Source organism: Maylandia zebra, linkage group LG9 (assembly GCF_041146795.1).
Source record: "Maylandia zebra isolate NMK-2024a linkage group LG9, Mzebra_GT3a, whole genome shotgun sequence".
Lineage (NCBI taxonomy): Eukaryota > Metazoa > Chordata > Actinopteri > Cichliformes > Cichlidae > Maylandia > Maylandia zebra.
In genome coordinates, this window is record NC_135175.1 from 28093032 (window position 1) to 28120690 (window position 27659).

Sequence of the window (27659 nt, forward strand, 5' to 3'; positions counted from 1 at the left end):
ACTTTTTCTTTTTTTTCCAATGATGATGGGTTTCAAGCTTTCACTTTTTTCATCTGACCCGATGTATGGCATTCTGGGACTGAAAGCTTCATTTAGATTTAGCGGCTAAGGAGGAGGGTGTAGAGAGCGACAAATGCTGTTTTGCTGGTTGCTGATGAGAGAAGGAATTTGTGTGTGGGAAATAGTTTGCATGCAATTTAGCAGCTGGCTTGTGTGGGTTTTTTTTTTTTTTTTTTCCTGTTTGCCCTTTTTTCTCCCAATCCTTCTCTTCCTCTGCTCGCTTCCCATCCTGCTTCGTTTCCCCATCTTTGTTAGTGTGGTTATGATAGATGAGTGTATTATAAAGCGGTGACTTGAAGCAAGGGGAAATCAATGCTCATTCCTCAGAGGTGTGTGTATGTGTGTGTGCTTTCCAGCTGGCTGTTTGTTAAGGGGTTAGAAGCTGGATACATTCATTGTTTTGGGAGCCAGGGGCTGCAGCTGAACTGCTCTGTCTTGATCTGCTTTCCTTTGACTCAGCAAACACACTCTGGCCAGACAAACACACACACGCACGCACGCGCACACGCACTCAAAGACAGCACGCACCCACCCACTAAAACGCTCACACACTAGCAGATCTAGAGAGACCTGCCCACACGTACAGCACAGACGTTACACAATCCAGCAGAGAATAAAGTCTTACCTGGTTTGCTGCCTAATTGCTCGTCCATTACTTCTTCTGTTCTCGACTCTTGTTTGAGTTACAAGGTTTTTTTAAGGTCCTTTAGAGACTCTGAGCTGGACATGAACCCATAAATAGTGGTGACATGAGAAAACTTTGTTTCTGAGACAGTAGTAAAACTTCCTCCTTTTTATTTGCAGTTGTTTTGCAAATAGGTGTGTGCTTTTCGCATGCATGCTTAGAAAACAAAAGTGGGTCCTATCCAGATTATAATATCAACCCTCTAAGATTCTCAGTGCCTCTTCAAATCAGATATCTGGGGAAATGAGCAGCTGCACAAAGCGTTGGGACAACAGATGCAAACTCCTTACGGCTTTTGAAAAAGTGTGATGTTTACGTGAATCATTTCAAGTTATTCATTTGAGAAGATTCATGCAAACTGAAAGTGAACAAAAATTACTTTAAACAGGTTTCAGATGTGGTTAATGGGACCAACCATTCACAGATCGCTGATTTCTGAAGGCTGAATTTGCAACAGTGTTTTTGTGATCACCTCAGGCAAAATAAATGGTCTACTGAGGTATATTGAGCTTGAAGCCAGAGTCATCAGTGTCACGAAGTAACGCGTTACTGTAATCCGATTACTTTTTGCAAGTAACGAGTAAAGTAAGGGATTACTATTGCAAAAACGGTAATTAGATCACCGTTACTTTCCCGTAGGAACACTGCGTTACTAAAACCGTGATTTTTTTTTTTTTTTCTTGCGAGAGTGTCTTATGACAATGATGTAAGCGAGTGCGACGTTCGTGACAACAGCTGTGTGCAGATCAAAAATGGATAATATATTGAGTGCAGGAGAGAGTATGACTGTGCAGCGTTTAAAGCGTGGAAGTACTGACCTTACTTTGAGTTTGATACCATAAAAAGTGACAAAAACATTAGCGTCTGTTGTGCGTGCGAAGAAAACTTCTTTTTACAGTGAAAAAAACCCCCTAAACTTCCAAGCAAGCACTGAGTGCGCTACCACGTAATGGGAAATTCACAGAGAAACTCGCGGATTCTTCAACTGACCGCTGCGGCACACCTGCACCAGGGCAAACCTCCACCTACCCCTAAACTTCTTTTTACAGCGAAAATAGAGCAACAGGACCGCTAGTCTTTGATTTTATTTATTTTCTGCTGTGTTTTACTTGCATCTATTTGAAAGAGTTAGTGTAAACACATTTTTTTTATTTTATGTGCTGCAATGTGCAGAAAATAGGTTTAAATGTTAAACAAATTTCTTCCAGTCAGAGAATGTTGCATATAATTAAATTTTTGCTTGATGCATAAAGTTAAAAGATTAAAACTAATAAAACAAGTTTTAAAAAGAGACTTTTCCATTTGATTACATTTTGTATGATGGATTATGTAGAAAAAGTAGAATTGGGCTGAAAGATCTATTTATCACCTATTCATGTTGTAAATCGTGTTTTTTAAAAAGTAACTAAGTTATTAGCTACTTTTGAAAATAAGTAATCAGTAAAGTAACGGGATTACTTTTGGGGGGAAGTAATCAGTAATTAGTTGCTGATTACCTTTTTCAAGCAACTTGACCAACACTGGTTATCAATGCCACTGAAGGAAGCACAGCTGCAGTTACAGCAGAGCAAAGAGCACCACAGTCACAGTAATTTGCATGCACTCTGTGGTTGATGCTGAAAATGCAAAAATATGTTTTTATGCTTGCTTCTAATCTGCTGCTGAGTCTTTTTTTTTCTTTTTTCTACTGAGCACACATTAAAAAACTGATCAGTCTATTTCTAAGACAGTGTCAGACCTCATGTATCAAGTTTCAGAGCGCTAATGTGCAGCTGTCATGGCAGCACCAAGCAGTAAAATAATGATTTTCTGCAGCGTCGCCTTCTCACTGCGTTGCCTTTTTCTGTTATTTATATACATACATACATACATACATACATACATACATACATATGTGTGTATATGACATAGACAGAGTTGATAACTACCATTGTGTAATTTGTTATCTGACTGGGTTTTTTGTTTTGTCAAGCCAGCTATTGCAAAGAAAGCCCACCTGTGCTGAACTTGCTTTGTAGTACGCCCCACCGAACAGCAGATGAGTGAGGCTGTTGTGCTCACAGTTAGACTGCGTTCCTGAGATGACCATATTAAGTTGGGGTGGCTGTAGCTCAGGTGGCAGAGCAGGTCAGCCACTAATTAGAAAGTCGGTGGTTCGATCCCAGGCTGCCTCCTGGCTGCATGCCAAATATCCTTGGGTAAGATGCTAACCCCATGTTTGCCTACTGGTGGTGGTCAGAGGGCCCGGTGGCGCCAGTGTCCGGCAGCCTAGCCTCTGTCAGTGCGCCCCAGGGCAGCTGTGGCTACAATGTAGCTTGCCATCGCCAGTGCGTCAATGTGTGTGTGAATGGGTGAATGACTGAATGTAGTGTGAAGCGCTTTGGGGTCCTTAGGGACTAGAAAAAGCGCTATACAAATGCAGGCCATTTACCATATTAAGGATATCAACTCTCACTGACATCAGTCAGAGCCAAGATTAGAAAAAATCTGTGGGAGGATCTTACATCTTTACACGGATTGCTTAGTACATCAGTAATACATCAGTATTTCACACTTTTCTATGTTTAGCATTAGCATCTAGCACTGTAACTGTTTATGACTGAGAATAGAGAAAAGCATAGAAGATTATCAAAGTAGATATGCAGCATCTCTAGTCTCAGACATTCACCGGTTTCAATTTCATTTCAGTCTTGGAAGAAAAGTATTGCAGACGTTTAAAACCTGCGAGTTATCAGAGGTATAAAGTCTTAATTAAAGGCTTCGCTGTGCTTTAAATGAAATACTTGTTAGATTACTTTCTGTCATTTGTCATGACTACAAATGCAGTTTGTATGAACAGAGGAAAGGCTGCATGAAAAGGATACACACAGCCAACCTGCTATTTTTACTGCTTAGAACGCTCAAAATATCAAGGTAACATGATTCATCGATTTTTGAGTTTTCCCACCTCGTGACTGTTGTTACTTTTCTTGTTCACTTAATTACAATTTTCCTGTGAAGTTAATAATCGAATTGTTTGACTTTACACCAGACATCCTTCCTCATGCAACGCTCCAATTTGAGACTGCACTAGCAGTGAGAGTACACTAGCTGGTGATCCCCGTTCATGAGGTTGGGGTTGTGTTTTGCTAACATTCACCTCACAAGCGAAAGGTCACTGGTTCACACGCTAGCATGCAACCCCTGTTGGTTATGAGCCTGGATAAATGGGAGGGTTGTGTCTGGTTTAAAAATCTGTGCTAAGCCAAATATGCACACCAATCTTCTGAGAGCAACTCTTTCATTGACCTGCAGCTAACAATCACCTCATTTTTGTAAAACCTGAATATCAAGGGTCACAGCTGCCAAAGTGAAACTCAGAGAAAGAAAGCTGTTAGGGCAAAAAAACCACAGTTACCCAGGCAGTACTGATGTTCTAGTATATAGCCAGGGTTTCATTTTCCACAGAATTATATTGCAGCTCTAACTTGTAGATGATGTATGTAAAAAATATCTTTGACAAATTCTACTATAATCTAGCTTTAATGTTCACAGCAGATACATTTAAGACTGTATAGAAAATAATGCCAAACACTGAATGTCTGGAACTGCATTGCAGTTAAAAATTAAGCCTTTACATCCAACAATTTATCATTTTTTTGTAACATCTTATCCAACTTAGGATCACAGGGGGATGCTGGACTCTATCCCAGGTACACAGGGTGAAAGGTGGGATATTCCTTAGACAAGTCTCCAGTTCTCACATCTAGAACCATTGCCAAGTTAGAACCATCAATTAACCTAACAAGCATGCATTCAGACTGGGAAGAAACCCAGAGGAGACCGACATAGGCTGTAGCTCCACACCAAAAGGACCCAACTAAGCAGGAGCTTCAAACTCAGAAACTAAAAACTGCACCGCCGTGCTGCCCCACTGCATTTGAAATGATTCAGGAAGATGTAAAACAGGCCTTTCACTTGTGGAAAAGAACTCACTGAATCTAAGAGATTTCAGAGTAGAAAATCACCTCCATATATCCTGTTAGCACTGAGGTGGAGAGGCAAATAGACAGTTTCATTCTTTCTTTCATTTCCCTCTCCATTCCCTTTCATTTCTTAGTAAAACAGCTTTGAAACTAACACATACACAAACCGAGTCCCAAAATGCCTTTTGTGGCTCTCCCGTCTCTCTTAAACCAAGCTCTGTCTCCTACTTTACCTTTTGCTGCACTTGTTTTAAAACAGGCAAAATGTACAAAACTGCGAACAAGCTAAAACGTCTCAAAAACATGACACAGCAGCTGTTGTGTTATATCAAACAAAATGGAACAAGCAGCAGTAGAAAAACTGGCATTGCATTTTTCTGTGCAGACTAAAAGAAATCTCTGCTCCCTACTGACAGACTTTAAAGAAGGAAACCACCGTTGATAGTGTGGCAAAGAAAGCTGTTTAGGGCTTCTGGAGTGCAGCCCAAAACCTATAATTTTAAGTGGGAACGTGTGCGGTTATTGATTGGGGAATAAACGTGTTGAAGAGTGTCTGAGCTGTCGGCAGGCCATGAAGAGTGATGGTAGCGTTGGGATGAGAGTTTCCTGAGAGTCTACAGCCAATAATTTCAAACTACCTTCTGTGTACTCCCATAATTCCCATAAATATAGCCTTTAATCATATCACTATATATATCTATAGGCTCTTTATAGTTATGGTTACTGACAGTATCCAGCAGTAGAAATGAGTGAGCAGAAAAGTCACAGTATGACAATAGAGAGGAAGAAATAATAATAAATAAAGACAGGATGTGACTTCATTTTCTGTAACGATAATGCCAAATAATTCTGCACATTACAGCATTTTATTTTTTATTTAAAAATAAAATAAATATTTAAAAAGTATAAAGTGACATTTGCTCTGACACATTTAGGTGTTTGGTGCAAAACCTACAATTACTTTGTAAGGTGATGAGCTAAATACTAACAACACAATGCTACCCCTGCCTGGTAATTACAGAATGTGCGACCACCCTTTGTCCCTTCCTTTCATAATAAAAGCCCTTATCATATACCGCGTATGGGTATATGATACCCATACGCGGTATATGATAAGGGCACTATTGTTTGGTCACTAGGCAACAAGATAACATCATAACCCGGATCTCAGCTGACCCTTCTCACCCTGGACACAGTCTGTTTGACCTGCTCCCCTCAGGCAGGAGGCTCCGGTCCATTCGCACCAGAACCTCTCGCCATAAGAACAGTTTCTTCCCCTCTGCTGTTGGACACATGAACAATAACCACATGACTGTCCCCGCCACTAACACATGACCCTACGCTGTGTCACTGCATCATTTCATGTCTGGCACTGATCACCACCTGCACTCATGTATATATCTTTCTACGTAGCACTCATAATTCTTATTCTCATGTATATATCACATGTATATCTCATGCACATATCTTTCTTTCTACATAGCACTTTAATTCTTATTGTTTGCACTGAAGCACCGCAGCAAATTCCTAATGTTGTAAACCTCAACATCTGGCAATAAACCCATTTAAAAAAAATAAATAAATAAATAAAAAAAAAAAAAATATCATGAGATATCATGCATAATTGAAGTTTTATTGATACAAATGAAATGTCATTCATACTATAAAACTGCATAAATTATAATATATATATTTTATCATTTTATTGTGCATAAAACCTACTGATGGGTCAATTTAAGTGATGGTACGTGGTTGCTAGGCATCATATGGTATCACAATATGGGATGTCAAGTTTGTTTTTTCAGCTCCTGCTTGTGTACGATGAGTTCATGGCCACACACACAGAGATTAAATGAAATATAGTAAGATACATGTTTAAAATGCTATTGTAAAGAATGGAAACTAAATGAAGCTACTAAAATAGATTAAAGATTATGAAATATAGTATGAAGTAAAAAGCGGAATACATTTTTATGTTGACCAAATAAATTTTATCATTTAAAAACATACAGAACTGACTTAAAGGGACAGTTCACACCCACAATTAAACAGATATTTAAACTGTTGGTGCAGGTAGCCCTCCTCTAAGTATATCAGGAGCATGCAGCTAGCTAGCATTACAGCTGAGAGGGGGAAGCCATCCTGCCATCTGACAAGCACAGGGAGAGGCACGCTTTCTTCTGATGCGTGTGATTTGGCAGAAGGATAAAAGTTCCTGTGAATTTTGTCACATCAAAGTGAATGTTTTTTTTAAATTATTTATTAATTTCTTTAGAATAAAAGTGAAATTTTTCAAATATCATCTTTTAATTGATTTATTTTTTCTTGGCACTTTGACAAAGTGCTTTTTTGACTCCATTATTTTTAAGAGAAGGCAGACATCTCTGTATCCATTATCTCTGAAATTGTGATTCAAGCCAAAACTCTCTAGATGGGGGTTAAAAACATGCACATTTAATTTTACATGTAATATTAATTCAGTTATGAAGAATAGGTGTATATAAATGTGTTTGCATTATTTTTATCCCATCACTCTAAAATGTATTACAGCTAAATTCATGCCAATAATTAGGAAGCTATTCGAACCCATAAAAGTAGGTCTTAAGTTGTCTGAAGTGCTTGTGTTGAAGGCACCTGTACTTCTTTTTAGATTCTTCAAGAAGACCTCTTATCTGAAAGGTGCTCTTATCTTCAGTTCTAAAAGCTCCTGGAGAGTCCCAGGTGTTTAAAAACTTTAGCACTTCTTCTTGTTTGGGTCCCTTTTTGACCATTTAAACTGATTGGAATCCAGAGGCTGAAGGTGAAGGTTGTGATCCCAGTAGTAGGTTTTGGAACAAATGTGAATGTGTCTCTTGCGAGCAACCTTGATAATGTGCTTGTCTATTGCAGGTCTGGACGACTGCTTGCAACAGTATGTGTGTGTCTTTGAGCGCGGAGGTGTTTGTGGGGAGCGGCTGCTGAGGATTAGCCACGCCGAACTTGAGGAGCTGGGAGTCTCTCGCATCGGACACCAGGAGCTCATTCTGGAGGCTGTCGACTTGCTCTGTGCCCTGGTGAGTTTGTGTGTTCTGCTTTGTGCTTCACTGTAGTGCTGAGCTCTCATTAGCAGTCTCTACAGCTGCAGCTTTAATGTATGCCACTGCCAGTAATGTGTTAGTGTCCTCCGTTAAACCCTGGCATTTCCTAATTGTCCCTATCTCAAAGTAAAAACAAATAGCCTCGTTTTGAACATTCGGAGTTCGAAATTAATGCAATGAATACTTTTTTGGCTTGAGAAACATGAATTTATGTTTATTAGAAAAATTGATTCAGGGTTAGCAACCTCCTTTTTTAAGGAATATCTGGCAGAACATCAACATCAGCTGTACAAAGCAAGCAACACTGAAACTAAGGCGGCAATATATGAATCATAAAAAATGAGTTACAAATAAGTCATTCAAATGAGGACAGCAAAAATAAAGTCAACTTAAGATGATTAGCATTGTTTTTAGATATAAGATTATAAGGAAGATGAAACCTGAAACACAATGAAACCAGTTTAGCAAAAGTACATCTTAAAAAGAAGAAAAATAATTTCCTCAAATACCAAAATAGTAAATTGGGCAAACTGTTAGTTTAGCCAGACCATTAAGTTATCCATGTCATCTCAGCGCCAGCCCACTGATACCCTTCTACACACCCAATTGATGGGTGTGGCTATTTTAGCTGCTTTAGTTTTCAGCCCGCCCTCCACTCCAGCTCCTCCTTTTCTCACTGTATCTGACTGAATCTGTGCTGAATGTGTTGTCATTAATCTCTGCTCTGTGCTATGTGAGGTTCTTCCTGCTGCGCTCCCTGCTTCTGACTTCCCATGTATGCACATTAAAGGGTAGATCCATACTGTGAAACCGAATTTAACGCAGCGCAAAACAACAGTCTTTTTGTAGCACTCTCGACTGAACTGAACTTGTCACCCTTCTCTGTGCAGTGCTTTTGTCTTCTCTGCGTTGTGTGCTGTTTGCTCCACATCTCTGACATCTCCAGTCAATAAATCTGAATTAAAGTTCCTACAAGCAGATTTTAACATGAGGGCAGAGCAGATGATGAAAATGGCTTCCAGCAGCCTGGTCACATATTCATTCAGACAATTATTCCAAAAAAGAAAAGAAATCTCAGGAAAACTAGATAAATGTCACGATAATCATCATCATCACCCACTCAGACTGCGTTCTCTGAATAATTCCAACAACCATTTTAGTCATTGTGAGTCATTCATATCCATCATTTTAGTCGCCTCCATCGTGGAAGACAATAAAAGACAAAATGGAGCTTATTTTTTTACAATAAAATTGACCAATATGCAGCAAAATCTTAATAAAAGCTGGCAAACCTGCTGACAAATAATTTGTATTCATGAAGGTTCGCTGTTCATGTTTATATCTTTGTTTACATCTAGAACTCAGGGCTGGAGACAGAGAGCGTCAGGACTCTGGCTCACAAGCTCGGCGCCTCAGCCAAGAACCTGCAGAACTTCATTTCCGGACGGCGTCGGAGCAGCCAATCAGAGAGCAGGAGCTCGCGGCGCCTCCCCAATGATCTGCTGACCTCTGTGGTCGACCTCATCACCGCTGCCAAGAGCCTGCTGGCCTGGCTGGACAGGTGAATATACTCTCTAAATTTGTCTTTGCGCACAGACGCGGTGTGTTTATCCAAAGGAGAGATGATGCAGGTTGGTGCTTTAGTTGTACAAACAGATTTTATGATTTACCCTTTGTGGTGTGCCATAGGGTATATGCTCAAAATCTGAGGATTTCCATGCTTGCAGACTGTTTGTGTTATTCAATGATTCACTTGTATGACAGCAGATCTAGTCATGCGAGAGATAAAAATGTGAACTACGTCAAACTTCAGATTTTAGCCAAGCCATGCAGCTCTTTGAAACCTAAATCAAATCAATATTTGTCTTTGCAACAAGACCAATTCTCCTCGGTACACTTGGCAGGTGATGTTTTTCCGAGACTCTTCTGTGAGTTTAGGCTGTCTCAGTGTCTTCTGTCTGATCCTCACCATCATGGAGCCTGATCCCAGACTCTGTGATGTTGAGATCCGGGCCAGACCACCTGTTGCAAGACTGAAGTTATCAGACACCACCCCGATGCTACTGTCTCGGTTTGGATTTGTTTATTAGCACAAAAATAGATAGAAAACTTGTTCTGAGTACGATCTTCTGTCATAATAAAGGCTGTTCAAATTAGGATTGTTCAATATGTCCATGATGAAAAAATTAACAGTGTTTATGTAGGGCGATTAACACCACATGCTGCAGGCACTTATACTGTGCAATGCTTTTAATTAGGGCCCTCCATGAACATAACTCAATAAATTTGTCTATTACATTTATTAAAACGGGACCCAGAGAGCTCAGAAGGCTTTGCAGTGATATTTTGATGAGATGACATACTGTATTGACTTAAGTTAAGAAAGTCAATAAGCCTTCAGTGGTCAGTCACTAGATATTTTGGGTTTGCTCAGCTTTTGTTCTACATTATTTGATCAAATTACTTTGAAACAAATGTCAAAATAACAACATTAAATATGGAATTTTTTTTTACAGTGTAGGCAGAATTGGGTGCTCTGACTGGGGTCTCAGAAGATTTCTGCAGATGCATTTGTATTAAAACATAATAAAACACTGATTAAAATACAAGAGAACGCAATGATTCAAAATAGCTGGGAACAAAGTGATTTACAGAGTGATGAAAACTTGGAAAAATACATGAAATGTAATATAATTAAATCACATATGATTAAAAAAGTACCTCTGGGGTCTGTAGGTAGGGTTAATATAAATAAATGAACAAAACAATAATAGCAATTTATGAGTGTTCATAAATTATTTAAACATTTTTTATGTCAGTTTCACATTACAGTGGACCAGTTATGCATATAACCCTCAGGCTAGAAAGGTATACTGGGAATGACTTTCCCACCATTACTTCTGTGTCTCAAAAGATCGAATATCACGTGAGTTAATTTAAATTTTATTTTGTAATTTAACTCACAAATTTAAACTTAAATATTAACTCATCCATGACATGCAATGTGAAATATTTGCACTGTTTGTACGATGCTTTATGAAAGGAATCTCGTATCTCAGACTATTCAAATATTTCTCATCATGTTTGAGTGAATATAAATACTGTGTATCTAGGTCTGGGCAATAAAACAATAAAGATCATTATTGTGAAACAGCTTTTACTTGACAGAAATATAAGATGGGTTAAATGTAAAGTCGAAAGAACTTGTCCATCCATGTTTTGACCGATGAAAAGTAAGGTCATTGATAATGAGAGTAGCACCAAACCAGTCATGTGGTGGAAACAGAGTTATAACCATGTCAGATTATGTTGACATAGAGCGTAGGAGGAGCAGCCTGCAGCAGCACATGTGCTAATGTTTGCTCTATTGAAGCCGTACACACAAGTACGTTAGGAATGAATGACTGACAAAATTGTCAAGGTCTGCAGGAAGAGCAGACTGAGTCCGATGTGGAGGACCCAAATGCAGATGTCTGGAGACAGAATAATCTTAACAAAAGGCGAGTGGTTCTTTGGCTGATAATCCACAAACAAAAGACTAAGCATTAAATACAAAAATGAAGTGAAAACTTTAAATTACATTAACTAAACTTGGAAAAATACAACGAGATACAAGGAAGTGGGAAACACTGGGAACGTGCTGACAAAGGACAAAGGGAGACTGACACAACAGGAGGGTGATTGAGACAGCTGGGAAACACAGCTGGACCAAATTAGACATAATGAGGCAGGGGAAGCAAAAGTGAACATAAAGCATGTGGGATGAGGGACTATCAAAATAAAACAGGAAGCACAAACATATTGAGACTAAGACACACAAGATTGACACGGAAAAAAGGTAAACAAACATGGGGACATGGCAGACTTAACATGGAGCATACTAACATAAAAAAATACAGAGATGTGACTAAGGACAGTAGGGCAACACTAAGGGAACTATTAAACCTATCTAAACTAAACTAGGTATTCATAATACATTGGAAAAACAATATGGGAATGAGAATAACTAATGAGCAAATATATAAATAGAATCTAGGAACATAAAAAAAAATTCTCAAAGCCTAAAACAATGAAGATGTAACAAAATTCCAAACTAAACACAAAAACACCAGGTCCAAGACCCAGAACCACGACAACAAAAAATGTTCATGAAAACCTGCTGTCAAACAAGAAATACCAAGTGACACAGCCCAAGGCTCAAAAGATGAGGACATTGTTTGAAAAGAAGGATCAGAGCCTCTTTAAAGGCCTTCAAAGAAGCAAAGTAGCACACACTGCAAATGGTGTTGCAAACATGTTACCACAAAGACGGGTAGCAGCGTGGCTCATTTTTACCATCTTAAGCAGTGCCATATGCACAGTGCAACACTTTACAGTCCAAGGCAGTTTGTCCAGCACCATCCCTTGTGACAAAAAGTGAAGAGACACTGATAACACAAATGCAACGGTACTTTGTTGTAAAAGACACGATGCCAGTAAGCACAATCGAACATGTCGAATTTTAGCAGCTGATTAAAGTAATTGACCCCAGTTGCAAAACTCCATGACCATAAAAGGTCATTGCCGAAAAGGCTGGCTGTTCACAGAGTGCCTATCAAAGCATGGTAATGGAAAGTTGACCGGAAGAGAAAAGCGTGGTAAGAAACAAATGTGTAATCAATAGGGATAGCAGCACCCTCAAGAGGACTGTCGAGAAAAGTGGATTCAAGAACTTTAGTCAGAGCATCAAGAGTTACCACGAGCACACGTCTTCAGGAAAAAAAAGCTACAGCTTTCACATTCTTAATTTCAAGCCAGTCTTGAACCAGAGAAAATAGTAGAAGCATCGTGGCATATGGAGAAAAAGAACTGGAGTGCTGCTTAGTGGTCCAAAGTCCTTTTTTAAAAATGAAAATAAGCTTTGCTTCTCATTGGGAAATCAATGTCCTAGGGTTGAATGGAAGAGTCAAGAAACTCAGAATCCGAATTTTTTTAAGCAAAGTGTGATCTTTCAGATGTCTCCGATCTGGTGTCCCATGTCATGTGCTGGTCTTGGTGGTGGTTGGTCCAAAGTCAATGCAGCCATTTGCTTTCAACCTTAATGAAGATGCTGATTTTATTTTCTAGCATGACTTAGCACCCTACCACATTGCCAAATCTACTACAGAATGGTTTTCTGACCATGTTATCACTGTGCATGATTTGCTAGCCAAGTCATCTGTCTTGGACCTCACACAGAATCCATGGGTACTGTCAGGAGGAAGATGTGAAAGACTCCACTCAAATTAGCTTAAAGGCCACTTTCGAAGCAACATGGACTTTGAGCACACCTGTCAAAAGCTGACCCACTACATGCCAAACTAAACTGATACAGAAATTCATGAAAACCTAACCAAGTGCTGAGTGTGTAAATGATCATGCTTTTCATTTCAGTATTAAAAATCCTTTTTTATCCCTCAGTCATAAGGTTGATTGAGGTATTGTTGTCATCCTGCTGGGTAGGCAGGCAAGCAATATGGAAACCCAAGTTTGTGAATGAGATAACTGAAGAAGAACGTCACCTAGGAGTTTTTAATTGATACCATAGGTCTATCTACTAAACATCTCGGGCCAGTTTGAATCTCAGTAACCTTGACCTCAAGGTTAGAGGTCAGAGGTCAAGTTTTCAGAAAATCTTCTGCATGCAATAACAAGAACAAGGCAATGTGGGAATTTGAAATTCATACCTATGGTATACCTATGGTATGGTATGAAGGATGAGGGGATACCATTGGCTGCCAGCAGTATTTTTAATAATATTTTTTTAATAATTTCGCATACTGGAGTTCAGATTTTCATGTGCTGTGAACCATGAGCATCCAAATTAAAAGTGATTATATTATAATATACTGAGATCTACTTGTGTAATCATAATCTGAAAGACAAAGAAGTGCATTTCAGTTTCTGTAATATGTGATGTAACCTTAACTGAAAACTTAACTTGGTGTCCATTTGTCCTTATTTTGGGACCTTATGTACAAATCCAAAAAATCAGTTAATCTAAAAGAAATGTTTAGGAAAAAACTAAAATAGTGACTGTAGTAACAAATCCTCTCTCACTTCTCTGTTTTGTACAAGGAAAGCACCAATCTGCAAAACACAAGCTCCCTCCTGCAGATGTTGGTTGTTGACATCGTTTTTGTGAAATATGGTTTTTTTTTTTTTTTTTGTAAAGGGATAATCTCAGACGTTTTTCGCTCTCACCATGCTTCTCTCCTCACTCTCTTCTGTTGTCTGTCACTTCATTTATTCATGACTCGACACGATCTTCTGCGCACAGCACACACATAAGCTACACAACTAAAGGTCTTTGACATCGGTTCTTGAAATGCCAGGCACCCACACCTGTCCTCAAGCCAGCTAGGCCACAAAACAAACATTAATGCATAGAGCCTCAGACTCATAGAAACGCCCACGGCCTCGTAAAAACACACACTCGCAGACAAACACCCACCTCGGCACGCACTGACACGCACTTATGCAAGTGCACACGCGGTCGCCCACGCAAAGTGATGCAATTGAAAATGGCAAAGCGACATTGAGATAGGGGTAGACTCAGCAGAGCTTTCTGTTCTTCAGTTGTGAGATACTGTGCAACAACTCATTTTTTAAAGATGTTTTTATCATGCAGATTATACAACAAAAGACAAAAGAACATTTTCCAGGTTTGTGGGGAAACACAAGTGATTTGAAATTGATGACACCAATATGATCCCACTAAAGCTTTATTTTGATGAAATAACATCTTATAAAATTGATCTTTACAGTCAGGAGAGAAGAAATGTGTGAGCAGAACAAGATTATTTTGTTACTGAAGTCAGACCTTTTTGGTTACTGAAAGTAATGAATTCATTAGGGGATCCTAACAATGTGGAAAAGGTGAGCACATCAGGCTAAAAGCTGCCCTGAATTTGTAACGGCAGGATGGTTTCATCTTATAAGGTACGCAACAGAAGCAAATTGGTTTAAAATGTGTTAAAAATGAACTTTCATCTCCTTCTGATTGCTGCTTATTAGACCTCTCGGGGACGGAGGAAAAGTGCAGCAGCGGTTCAGCGCTCAGATTGCAAATGTGCAGCAGCTTCTCCCGAAATGACTTAAAAAGACATTTTGCAACCTTTTCATGTATAAAATAACAGCGTGGGTAGAGTACACACAATCTTTTTGCTGCCCCTGAAGACTCCATATATGTTTACTTTCCCCTTCCAGGCATAATTTTTACCTGACTTGATCGATTTTGGTTTCTTTTAAATGAACATTTGAAAGCTCCTCCCTATGAATTAATAACGTGGCCCGGGAAACTGCATTTTAAATGCGAAATATTTTCCGATAGATTTGAAAAAAACAAGCAAAAACAAAAAAACCCGCATCAGTTCGAGTGTTTCAAATGTATTTATTTATTTATTTATTTTTTTACCAGTTTCGTGAATAAGGAGACTTAGAGGTATGGGGTGTGTTGCTGGGTTGGAGCTGTTAAATACATGCCAAATAATCTATATGCAGGTCATGTTTATAGTGCAATCAAAAAATCCTATACATTTATTATGATATAGGAGAGAATTTCAAATCACACGGGTTGTCAGGCAAGGTCTGTCTTGTTACAAGGAGCACATTTATTTCTGTGATTTCTTAGCAGATTTATGGCTCTTGAGTTCTGGAGGACAAACATGATGATGACGTTGCATGATGTAGCATGCAGCAAAAAAAAATACAGTCATTAGCTTTGTAGATGGACAAGCAGAGGCATTTTAAGACAAATCACACTGCTCACCTCTGTGGTACGCAGTCATTGTGTCACACACAACAATAGCAGTATGGCAGAGAGGGATCCTCAGTTTATGATTTAATATAGACTATATATCTGAAAGGCCAGAAATTGCCTTTTATTTGAGTTATTAGTGTCACCTATAGGAGCGCCTTGCTACTGATGGGGTCTGTGACCTTACAACAAGCTCACAGTCAATTAATCACAAAGGGTAGAAGTGATTAGCTTAAAAAATACTCACTTGCAAAAATCCCAGAAGCACTACATCCCATTACATAGGCTAATGCCTCTGTCACACAGGCCTAGAAATGGTCAGTGACCTCTGCAAATCCACACGTCACTAAGGAAACAATATGTAATATCCAACCGGTTGGTGATCCTTGGCTGAACTGTGTCTCAAAGAGGATGCTGCACCAAAAACCTCCTCATCTGCATTGTGCTTCTCACACTTTCACTGCGTCACAGTTTTTGGTACAGCACCAGAAACCTCTTTGCATTATCTCTTTGCAGTCATTTTCACATTTCAACATATTTGACACAGCAACCAATTAGGGAATACACATTCGGCGAAACTAGTGGTTAACGTACACTACAGTGAAATATGGATGGCAACCTCACTGTGACTAGGCAAATCTGGTGGTTGCATTGAATTTCTCTGCAATAGTTGCAGTGATCAGCTGGTTGCCCAGTTCTTTCAGTCAGATTGACAGGGCTTCAATAGTTATTTCCATATGATTTCTAGACTAATTGCAAACACACTGCAAACAATCTCAGTCAGCTGAGTCGGTGAGCGCATCTCATCTGTGATGCGTCTCTGTGGAATAGGGGACTTGTTTCAGCTGGTTGGTTGCCATCTGACTGTATTTTGGTTATAGTTCTATGTAAAAACAGATCCATAAACAGTGTCATTGTAGAGGAATTTTTGAATATTTGTTAAAACCTATGACGTTCTGGCTAGACTCTGGAACCTAAGTAATAAATGTGAATTTCTGTGGATGTAAATGGAAACAGACTGCATGTAACTGCCAATTCGAACACATTTAGTTTCAGTTTACACTCAGTTTCCTCCCTTCACCCTCAACCAGCTTTGGCAGATCTACGCACCTCTCTGAGCCTGTGTATGTTGGAGGTTTCTTCCTGTTAAAAGGGAGTTTTTCCTTCCCACTGTTGCCAAGCGATTGCTCATAGGGGTTTTCTGATTTTTGGGGTTCTCTGTATTATTGTAGGGTCTTTATGTTGCAATATAAATCGTCTTAAGGTGACTATTGTTGTTATTTGGTGCTATTAATAAAATTGAAGTGAATTGAAAATTGAATTAAACTAATTCCATCTAATTGCTGTCTTATCATGAACACCAAATTCACTTTAAGGGGGCCAACTATTATGAATGGCTGGCTTCTGTCTTCTAAATCATAATTTCAAAGGCAACAAGATGGCAGTTTCAATCTGTTGGTTAATTCTGGTTGTGTCACAGTCTCCTACCAGAGTATTCCCTAGTGTGGTTTAGCATAAGGAAACAAAACCACTCAAAGATGGCCTGCATACTAAATAAAATCATCCTTCAAAAAAACAGACAGGTGCAATCAAACATTGAAGGTTAAGTGACAAATTCAAATTCATAGAGGAAAATAAGGGAAACGTCTTTCTGAAATGAAATGAAGACAGAAAAGAAAGTTACTCTTGTAGAAATATAAATGATAAGAGTATAAAATGCTTTGGGTGATATAAACAGGAGGAATGCTAGATTCAGTCTGTCAAGCTATGAGCTATAGAGATGTCCATTTTAGTTTACCCTATATTTACTTCACTTTTGAAAGTTTGCCAAATTAGCTTCTAGCAGTTCTAGTTTGCAGTGAATCCAGATCCAGAAAACTATAACTGGATTATTTTCAAAACTGATGATTCTCAGGCGCATCCTGGAGTCAAAAGCATCATCCTTTTTTGTGTGTTTTTTTGATTACTTACATTTATTTGCAGCTAGCTCTGAGGTCAGCATCCTTAGAAAGATCTATTTAAACTGAGTTTAAAAATGTCTATCTTTTGAGATATGACGGAGTTAGACTTTAAGAATAGTAAGTTTGGAAGGTTGGACTACAAATAAAGGCTGCACATTTTTATCTTTATCTGTACTACACCTTAGTACCAAGTGTTTACAATGTAGCTATTAATGTATAGACAGTTGTAACTGGATTTTCAAACATGAAAGAAAACTTAAAAACATTGGAATTCCTCAGAAGGACGAGGGATGTCTTCATGCAAAGATTTATGAATGTAATGCAAACATATTTGGGCCTTGTGGCTTTGCCTCATTTATCTTTTTTTGTTTGCTTTTTGGACCTTTGGGGTTTTAATAAACTCAAGGTACCCTACACTGTAGTATCATCATAGACTCTAGTTGGGGTAAAAACTGTTGTTTGAGGACTGGGGCCTGGTGGTTAGCAAACAGTCTGCATAGCCTTAGGTCCTGCATATATATATAGCACTCAGCCTCAATACTGATGACCCAAATCACACACACCACAGATAAATCATACACTAGAGGCTGTGGCCGAATTTTAATCTGGGTCTTTAGAACAATGAAGGAAGTGTGCATCTTTCCATTCACTTCATTACGTTGTATGTGCAACCCATATGTCATCAATGTGCACTAACATTTATAGTACTGTACGCTCCTTGGATTCGTCTCTCTCTGTGTGTGTGTGTGTATGTATGTGTATGTATGTGTGTGTATGTGTGTGTGTGTGCCGTCATTAGCACCCCATTAGCCGCAGCATGTACCTTATCGTTAACACCTTCTCCATACCTGAATAGTCCATTATGCTTCAGTGTGACAAGAGGTCCATTTATAAACATTGTGTTGGCACAAAAAGGGGCTTTAGAAGCTCGTCTCTCACAGGAAAAAAAATAGTTTTTTATAAAAACAAACTTGATAGCAGAGTGTGCACACTTTAGTGGAAACTATGACCGAGCATACAGACATGTGGGAGACATTGGGAATTGACAATGCCAGTGGCAAAGTAGCTTAATGAATCCAAAGTGGCCTAATAGCTCCTCTCGCACAATTTATTTCTTTCAGACCGAAACCAGATTAAAAAAAGAAAGAACATCCATGTCTAAATTGTGCTTTTTTTGTTTGTTTATTTCTAAAACCTGAGCTGAAATGAGAAATAGTCAGTATAAGGTGTGTAAATTGGTGCACTCAGAACAAGATGGCCTATTTACCTGGTTCACTAACGCACTTTCTGTCTTTTGTCCACTGCTGCTGTGTCCTCTTTCTTTAGAGAAAGTGCATTACTGTTCAATCCCCTGAAACCTACCTGCAGTGGTTTGGATTGCATACTCGCAGCAGAGACATATTCATATTCAAATAACAAACTCTTTGTTTTTTTACTGTTCTTAAACTTTTTTTTTATTATTGGGTATGTTTCGGTTAATGGCTGTAGTTAAGTATGAGGTTTGAGCATAGATTGCATCCAAATGACAGAGCTTCTGCAAAGTGAAACCAATGCAGGAGTGCCTTCATTCTGCATTGTTCTTTAACAGAGGGTGACTCCTCTGGTTGCAACTCATTTATTCTGTAAATTAGGGTTTCATGTAGAGTGAAATAGATGAGAAAGTAGGGCATGTTTTACTATGAAACTGCAACATCCCTCAGTTTTGGTCAGATATGCCACTTGATCGTCATGTCTAGTTTCAAACACCAAGATGGCAACTAATTTGTTATGTCCATCTAAAAAGCCAAGAGTATGTGCAGGCCAGTGGACAGTGGAGGAGTCTTCAGCTCTGCTTCAACAATCCACCCCCACATGTTCTGCCATGTCACCTATCCAGCGTTCAGTCCAGACATCCATTTATGGTTTTCCAAACCAGTGTTTGTAAGTCCTCTAAGGAAGCTAACCACAAATTAACTCTTTATGGCTCCAGTTTTCAACTTCTTAAAACCTCTGCACCACCAAAATTGATCTTTATAAATATAAATTAAACAAGTCTAGACTCCCAAAGCTCCTCTATATCATCATCGTTATAACAGCTTAACAGTGCATAACCCTTTCCTTCTGACAGTAGTAGTGAATTACATACAAGATAACACGATAGTAGTTGCATAAACAATTTGGCTTTTTAAATATAGATTTGATGATTTTTATTTTTTTTAATGCTATAAAGTGATGGAGCATTGATATTTGTCGTGCTGCAGAAAGTCAGTAATTGCCAATTGCCAATTGGTAATGGGTTAATTGAGCCAAAAAAACAGACATTCTGTTTTGAGCTTCATAAATATGATACTTTGCCACTTTTCTCTGCTGCTTGTCCTGGCAAAACGATTTGGTTTTAGATCTGGTGGATTTAATTACCAGCAAGCCTTCAAGCTGTACCACTATCTAACAAGCCAGGACACATACAAGCCTACTGGCTGCCAACAAGAAGAAAGGACTGGTGCTGATTTTGTTTCGTTCAGTAACGAAGAGATGGAGACTGAGGCAGGGAAATGAGGACTGGCTTATTAAGATTTGAAAACCACTCCGAGACAGATGGCAACATGTGGTCAGTGTATCTTACCATTTCTGATATTCAACAAACAAAACAATCAATTCACCTTTGAAGAATAATCAATAAAGTGGAAAAGTTGTGAGTACAGTTGTGAGCCTGTACCAAAGATGAAGCCACCACATCACAACAAAACTCTTCTTTTTGTTCTTCTTTTTCCTTATTTGCTCCAAACAAACACAACAAAAAGGAAAAACAACATACTCTCCTTACAAATTTGTAAGGTAATAACTACTTTCATTGTCGTAAAGTTAACAGGTATGTACAGAGTGGGGGCACGGGGTGGCACCAGCCCCAGGGTACTTTTTCTCCCACTACATTTTAGATGTAAACATTGTACTTTGTATTCCAATTTACTTTGAAGCTTTTTTAAAAAAAAACCAAAAACATTTTTAATTAGATCTTGTGTATATAAATAAATACAAGATTAACATGAGGTTGACTGCATAAAAATTAGCACATTTTTGTGGGTCTCCTGCAATACTTGTGTTCCACTCTACTATATTGATTCCATTATAGTCCACTGTTAGGTGATGTCCTAATTTATCAAGATATTCAAGTTTTAAGGCAAGGCGTTATAATTATATGTAGTTTTCATGAAATGAAAATGATAAACATATAAATTAGTAAAAGTACATAAAATAGGTCATTTTAGCCCATTGGTAGGTGGTTGCTATGAGATAAAGATAAAGAACCTTCAGGGACATAAAATCTACCTGTGTGCCAGTTTTGGTTGTTCAGCTTCTGATTGTATGGCAAATGTATTGATACAAAGTAATCAATTGTGTTTAAAAAAAATATAATGTATGCGATTCTACGATTCTTAAAAAGGGTCATTTGATTACTTTTAATTTTACATATTAAACATAACACTACATATATTTTGATCTTAAAAACTGTTGTTAGTTTCCCACTTTGCAAAATATTTTTTCCAATGTAAAACAATTTCCTGTCTCTTGTCTTGCCAGTTTCATGTAACAGCATGTGCATTAGAGCATAGGGTTGCACATGAGCCTGAATAGTGCCCAGTGTTTTTTTGTTTTGTTTGTTTGTTTGTTTTGCTTTTACACCTTTTTTTTATCCATTGCATTTATTCATAGTAATAAATCATAATAATACTGCAGTCGGCCAAAATCCAAAATAATTATTGTCCCCCCCCCCCCCCCCCCCCCCCCCCATTATAGATGACATTGTTAATTAATTAGTCAATTTAAAGACAAAAAGGCCAAATTATGAGGACTTTCGAGTCAATAAACTAGTTGACAACATCATTGTAGGCTCTTGTAATTATAGATTTTATTATTTGCTGATGGTTAACAGACCAAACAACTTCCAGTTACATTTAAAAAAAAAAAAATAATAATTGAGTGATTAGTCAATAATGAAAATAACTGCGATTAGCGGCAGCTCGAGCCTCACAGATTTTTGGTTGTGCTTTATGTTCACCGAGTGCACAGATTCATTTACCATTGTGTTTTAAAGCAACTCCCTCTCTCTCACTAATTAAAGGGATTCTTACATGCGTGTCTGTGTTTGAGTCTAGTTTGTGGCGTGTCTCCCTCCCCTCCCCGTAACAATGCTCCTGTCCATCTCCTCTGCACATCATCTAATGCTGCAGGAACATTATAAGACATACTGCTGTGTTATCTTTCCCCCCAGGTCTCCCTTTGCTGCAGTGGCAGACTACTCAGTAACCCGAAATAATGTCATTCAGCTCTGCCTGGAGCTCACCACCATTGTACAGCAGGTGTGTGGAATTGTTTGTGTGTGTGTTTTGAAGGCTTATAGCTCTTATTCCCCGCCACTTGAAGTGTGCGGCAGAGGGTAGCTGCTGTGCCATATCCCCAAAGAGCGGTGTGTCTGTGTGGGTGTGATGCAGCAGCCTCAGCCTCTGCATCCTTGAGCGAGAGTCAATTCTTTGCTATTTATGTCCTTTACAGTCTGTCTTATGTATGACGGGTGTGTGTATATAAATAAAAGATAAGTGTGTCTGTTTGTGTGGGCGTGTTTTTATCTGTCAAGGGTAGGGGTACAGTAATGTGAGCGCTAGACTGTATACGTAGGTAGTGTAGCAGCATGTGCAGCATGAGATGGTGAGTGTTTGCAAGACAGGATGTACTGCTTGCGCTACATTAAATTTCTCTCGTCCCGTAGGACTGTACGGTGTTTGAGACGGAGAACAAAATCCTTCATGTGGTGAGTCCTGCTTCCTCGGCCAGCTGTCGCGTATTTGCTTTGTGTTGATGGGCAGCATCCTGTTTTTCTTTTTTTTTCTTTCCACATCCCCCTCATAACTGCTGATAAAACACACACACAAACACAGAAGCTTAAACTCCCTGCCAGAGACAATCAGCAACATCACTTTTTTTTCTTTTATGGAGCTATAGCCTGGACTCTCAGCTTAGCCAAGTGTAAAGACTTGAAACAGTAGGAAACTGCTAGTGAATCTCTGTAAAATGTTGAAACAGTAACCTCCTGTGTGACTGTCGGCCACAGGATACCTACATAACAAAGTTCCTTTTTCCATATTTAAGGCACTACTCTTAAAGTAGTGATTAAGGAGCTTTTAAAGTTAAAGCTCCTTTAGTCTTATGACAATGGTCATGTTTAACCTAAAAAACACTCCATTGCCGTAGAAAGCTTTATCTAGGTTTTGATTGCTAAAATTTCATTTAAACCTACTGTTTAAAAGAAAGTGCCCATTTGTAAACCTCTTTTTATACATCTACTGCTCAATAAAACCAAGAGCACACTTGAACAGCTTACATTTTTGGTGCGAGTTTGAATCTAGCCCTCAACTGGCTAATGTGGCTTCCAGAGACTGTTATATAGTTTTTTTCATTGCATGTCATTTTCAGTGCATGTCATTTTCATTTATGTCATTTTTTCCCATCAGGTTCACGTGTGTTGACTCCAGGAAACGCTCCTACACAAATACATTTTAAATGACTACTGCTATACTCTAAGAATTTAGGTAATGAAGCATAACTTGTGAACTAATCCAGGCAGACAACCGGCAAAACATAATTAAAAACACCTAAATATTTGCATTTTGGTTTGTATGTCCCTCCTCTCATTTCAAAAACTGTCTTTCCAATCTACTTCCTACTTTTTGGGTATATTTTACGGACATGAATTGGTGCACTGCTAAATCTGAGGATGGTTAGATTAGTGGTTCCCATTACTTTAGCTGAACACAGTTATATTACCAGAATTTCTCCTGCAGCGGCGGATGTAGAGGGAGGGGCACACATACACATATTTTGGTGAAGATATTTATTGACATTAATTCATATTCAGTCATTTTATCCAAAGTTTGACCATCACAGCTAAGTGCATAACTTTTGTACCGACTCTCATTTAAAATTCTAAATTTGAGAGTAAAACCAAGCCTCAAACAGGTCCTGTATTTTTGCACAATGCTATGTTAAATAATCTTAACTAATAGTTCTTACAAGAATCTTAATATATTGTTTTCCCCAACATGTAAAATATGTAAAATGAAAAACTGAAGACTTGAAGTGACTAAAATAGTAACAAAAAAAATGTAATGGAAGAAAAAAAATATCTCCTGTTTAATTTAAAGCAATTTAATGTTTTGTTATTTAAAGTTGATTCGTATGTTTCAGAAGTACAGCTTGTTGTATTTTTATGGGAAGAACAAGGCTTAGTTGAGCTTTAGTTCAGTCAAGCTGCCAGCTGCCTCCTGGCTTCAGCTTCATCCTTAATACTGCATTTACACGACACTGGCAGAATGAAAATAACACTGTTCTGACTCAAGTCCAACTGTAAATATACTGTGAGCTTTGGAGTCACATAATTAGAGAAATTTAAATGATCTACTCTTTCTGAATCTAATACTCTGAATGAGCTCAATTGATTGTTCTGATGTTGATACTGAATTTAACTACAGTATTAGAGATTTGCAGTCAGTTCTCATCATGATATGACTGAAATTCAGAAATTCCTTATCTTTTGAATTTAGATGTTAAGAATCTTCTTTTCAAACTCTAAACACATACACATATTAGGTACATTTATAACTGCTTATTCATGTAGTTATTATACAGCTATTATACACACACCACACCTACATGGATTGGGGCCAAATCATGGTTCAGTATCCTGCCCATGTAGTGGAGAAGTTCAGGATCAATCCACTGACCTTTTGATTGGCAAACAACCCATTCTACCACCTCAGCCAAAGCCAGCTGTATGCTCACTGAGTACAAATGAGAGTATGGGCAACAGATGTTGCCTGACCTGATGAGTCTTGATTATGCTGCAGCATTCGAATGTTAGGGTCATAATTTGGCATGAACATAATCAAAGTATGGATTAATTCTGTCTTGTATCAGTGGTTCAGACCGGTGATGGTAGTGTATCTTTGTGAGGACATTCAAGTCTCTGCAGATGTTTCCAGCACCTTGAAGAATCAGTGCCTGTGGGAATCATGTAATTCACCTACTGTTAAAGTTTTACTGCTTCATTACCAAATTACTTTCTTCTTTCTTTGCAGTTGCTGTTGGGTATACTTGTCCCACCTTGGGCTTTGGTTCTAAAATTTTGTTTGCCTTGCTCAGATGTTTAAAAAATACATTAATTACATTTGAAAATGTTAGCAGCATTTAGTATCTGCAAAGCAGCCCAATTACTGTAGATCAGCATGTCCCAAGATTGGATGGCAGCTAAAGTTTAATTGACCCTTTTCACAGCACACTTCTGATTTGTCAAACTCTGCTTCACTAATTGCTGGAACAGAGCCATTGTTAATGCTATTAGTTTCACCCGGGCTTTCCCTGTTATGACAAATTGACATTTCGGCTGTGAGGAAGACCGATGAGTCTGATTCATTTAGACATAGTCAAGAGTACTCTGCTGCCAGCATGGCTGCCCTCAGTTAGATTAATGCAGCAAGATGAAACACAAAGTATAAGATGGACACTCGTTTTTTTACAGATCAGATTCTTGGGGAGTGAAAATCCATAATATGATGCCTACCAAGAGTTCACCGTCTGTGGTTTCTTTTATAAATGTTCGTGAAAATGTTTGGCAGTCTCTGCCAGATATTATCCAAAACATCCGCTCAGCGCTTTTTCTTCCAGCTACTTTCTTTTTTTAGGGAAATCATATCTGAAACTATTGACAACTTTTTGAATGGAGTCTCATTGTGTCTGCCAGGAAAAAAATGTTGCTCTTAAAGTTTGTTAAGATGCAATTTTTCAGTGTCGTGGGCAGCAAAATAATCCCCATTATATTTGGTTGGAGACAATTATTTCACAGATATCTAGAAAGTAAAGCCAAAGCTATCTTTGTGATTAATGTGAACCAACCTTGTAGTGGCTCTTTGCCCAAAATCAAACCTTAATCAGACTCAAAATCAGAAGGCCACTGGAGCACTGCAGGGACGTATTGCACGGGGGTAAAATAAATAAGCCTCTTTTTTTAGGCTTACTTATCTTCTGCAAGCAGGCAAGCGCATGAACAGAGAAATCATGGCTCTTGGTCTTTTTGTGCCTGCATTGCTCAAAGTTTTGTCCAATTTTCACAAAACAGAAAGAAAATAAGCTATATAATGTAAATAAGTAAATAGGAAAAGAAAATGCATATGCAACAAATCATTCTCACTTGGTTTAGAGCAAATCTGCAAAAATATCCACCTGTTTCTTTTCCTGGGTAAAGTTACAATAGAAAAAGCAACAGCAGGAGAAGCTGCTGAGGCACAAGGCTAAGAGGTTTCTTAGAAATATAGTCTAATTTTGACAGCTAGAAGACATGGCTTGTTCTTTGTTGTCTAAATAAAAGCCCTGTTTGTCCCTGTTCTATCCTCCTTTTCTGTAGTGTAAGACTCTGTCGGAGGTGTGCGAGCACATTGTGTGTGTGTCATCGGACCCGCTGGTTTCACAGTCAGCCCACCTTGAGCTGGTTCACCTCACCAACATCAAGCCCTCTGAAGGCCTGGTAATCACTGTTTGTCTGGGTTTAACAGCCCAAGACCCACCCTTCTGTTTATTCATGCGATGTGTGAATCTTATTGTGTTAAGTCATACTGTGTCCGGCCTTTGTATGCTCAGACAAAGAAGAAATACAAGCATTGTTTTCTTTTCTTTTCTTTCTTTTTCTTTTTTTGTAGAAATAATATACACAGTAAAACAGAATTTTGTTTAATTTTTGAAAAAAAAAAGCGCAATTACTATGAACTACTCAAAATATTAATTGATTTGATATAACACATATGCTTGCATGCATGACAGACCTTCTATCATACTTGAGAGTAAAGAGCCACAAATGAGTCATTTCTAGTTCAATAATTAAACAAGCTATTTTATGCTTTTGGATTCAGTTGAAACTAACACCTGCTTGGTATACAACACTGAGTTTTTCATTTTTGCTACAATATTTTTACATGTTTCTGTGATATAGTGAACAATCCTAAGCATTTCATCAGTTTCCAAACTATGTTTTCATTCACCATACTGAAAACATTCTTAAAGATCATCTTCTCCAGGGGCAATTTGGGAATGATCTGTCCATTTTCCATCAAAGTGGCTTAGAGATCATGAAATTGAATTTTTTTTTTTATCTTAATTCAATCAAAAATCTACAGTTTGCCTTTAAAAAGTGAGCGTACAAGCTGAAGTCCAGAAAGTCCAACTTGGAGGACTGATCAGGCTGGAATAGCTCATCATCAGTCAGGATTTGGTCCAGAAGCTAATATCCAGTATGCTGCAGAGAACAGCAGATACAGTTATGAAGAAGAGTCAACTCTGTAAATACTGGCTCTTTGTGTGTGTTTGGTTTATTTGCATATAAAAGTCTTTAACAAACGTTGAACTGAATGTATATGATATGCACTACATCATAGAAAAATATAGAACAAATAATCTCCATAAATACTGATGTGACAAAAAACATTTTTTGTAATTGCCAAAACTGTTGGCCATGACTGTGATGATCACTGAAAAACTACAAACCTGCAGTTAGCTTAGCTAGCATGACAAAACTTGTTAGCTTATCTTATGCTAGTTGTAGATAATGTGGAGGTTAGGTCTCCATGTTACCATATTTTCTAGTCATATCAGTAATTTTTTGGCAGATCAATGAGTGTTAATGATTGATCAGTCAAAGTGCTGTTCCACCTTCCTGTTATTTTCAGGTTTAACAATTTAACCGTTCACTTTGGAGAAAATGATTTCTCTCAGCTGCGAGTGGTCACAGTGTGTTGGCTACTAAGTGGAGTGTAGGCTAGCAAAGGGGTAACTTTGGCTTTTGGCTTTGGTTTATTTTATTTAAATTTTTAACATTTTCCTCTAGAGTAGAACATAACAGAAATCACCAAACTATAAATCAGATTTAATTTAGATTATTGATAATATCTTAACCAGCCTAATGAGTTATTTACCTGGAATAGTTTTCACTTCACAAGTAGACCTCGTCAGAAGTTAACAGGTGAAACCTTTTGTTTCTTTATGAGATCATAATTTACTGCCTGAAGACGTACTGTTGGTATGCATTAAATTTGTGATATTCAACTTCAAAGTGGG

The 27659-nt window shown here is 38.3% G+C and overlaps 1 protein-coding gene across 4 annotated transcripts in view; it reads left to right on the plus strand.

The window, feature by feature from the left end:
* Positions 1 to 27659, plus strand: part of cnksr2a (connector enhancer of kinase suppressor of Ras 2a) — a 112369-nt gene that overhangs the window by 22190 nt on the left and 62520 nt on the right. For all 4 annotated transcript variants that reach the window (XM_076888299.1, XM_076888300.1, XM_012919328.3 and 1 more), the window contains exons 2-6: positions 7600 to 7763; positions 9146 to 9348; positions 21775 to 21862; positions 22270 to 22311; positions 25957 to 26076. In XM_076888299.1, coding sequence (XP_076744414.1) covers positions 7600 to 7763; positions 9146 to 9348; positions 21775 to 21862; positions 22270 to 22311; positions 25957 to 26076 — 617 coding nt within the window. The remainder of the gene's footprint in view (positions 1 to 7599; positions 7764 to 9145; positions 9349 to 21774; positions 21863 to 22269; positions 22312 to 25956; positions 26077 to 27659) is intronic.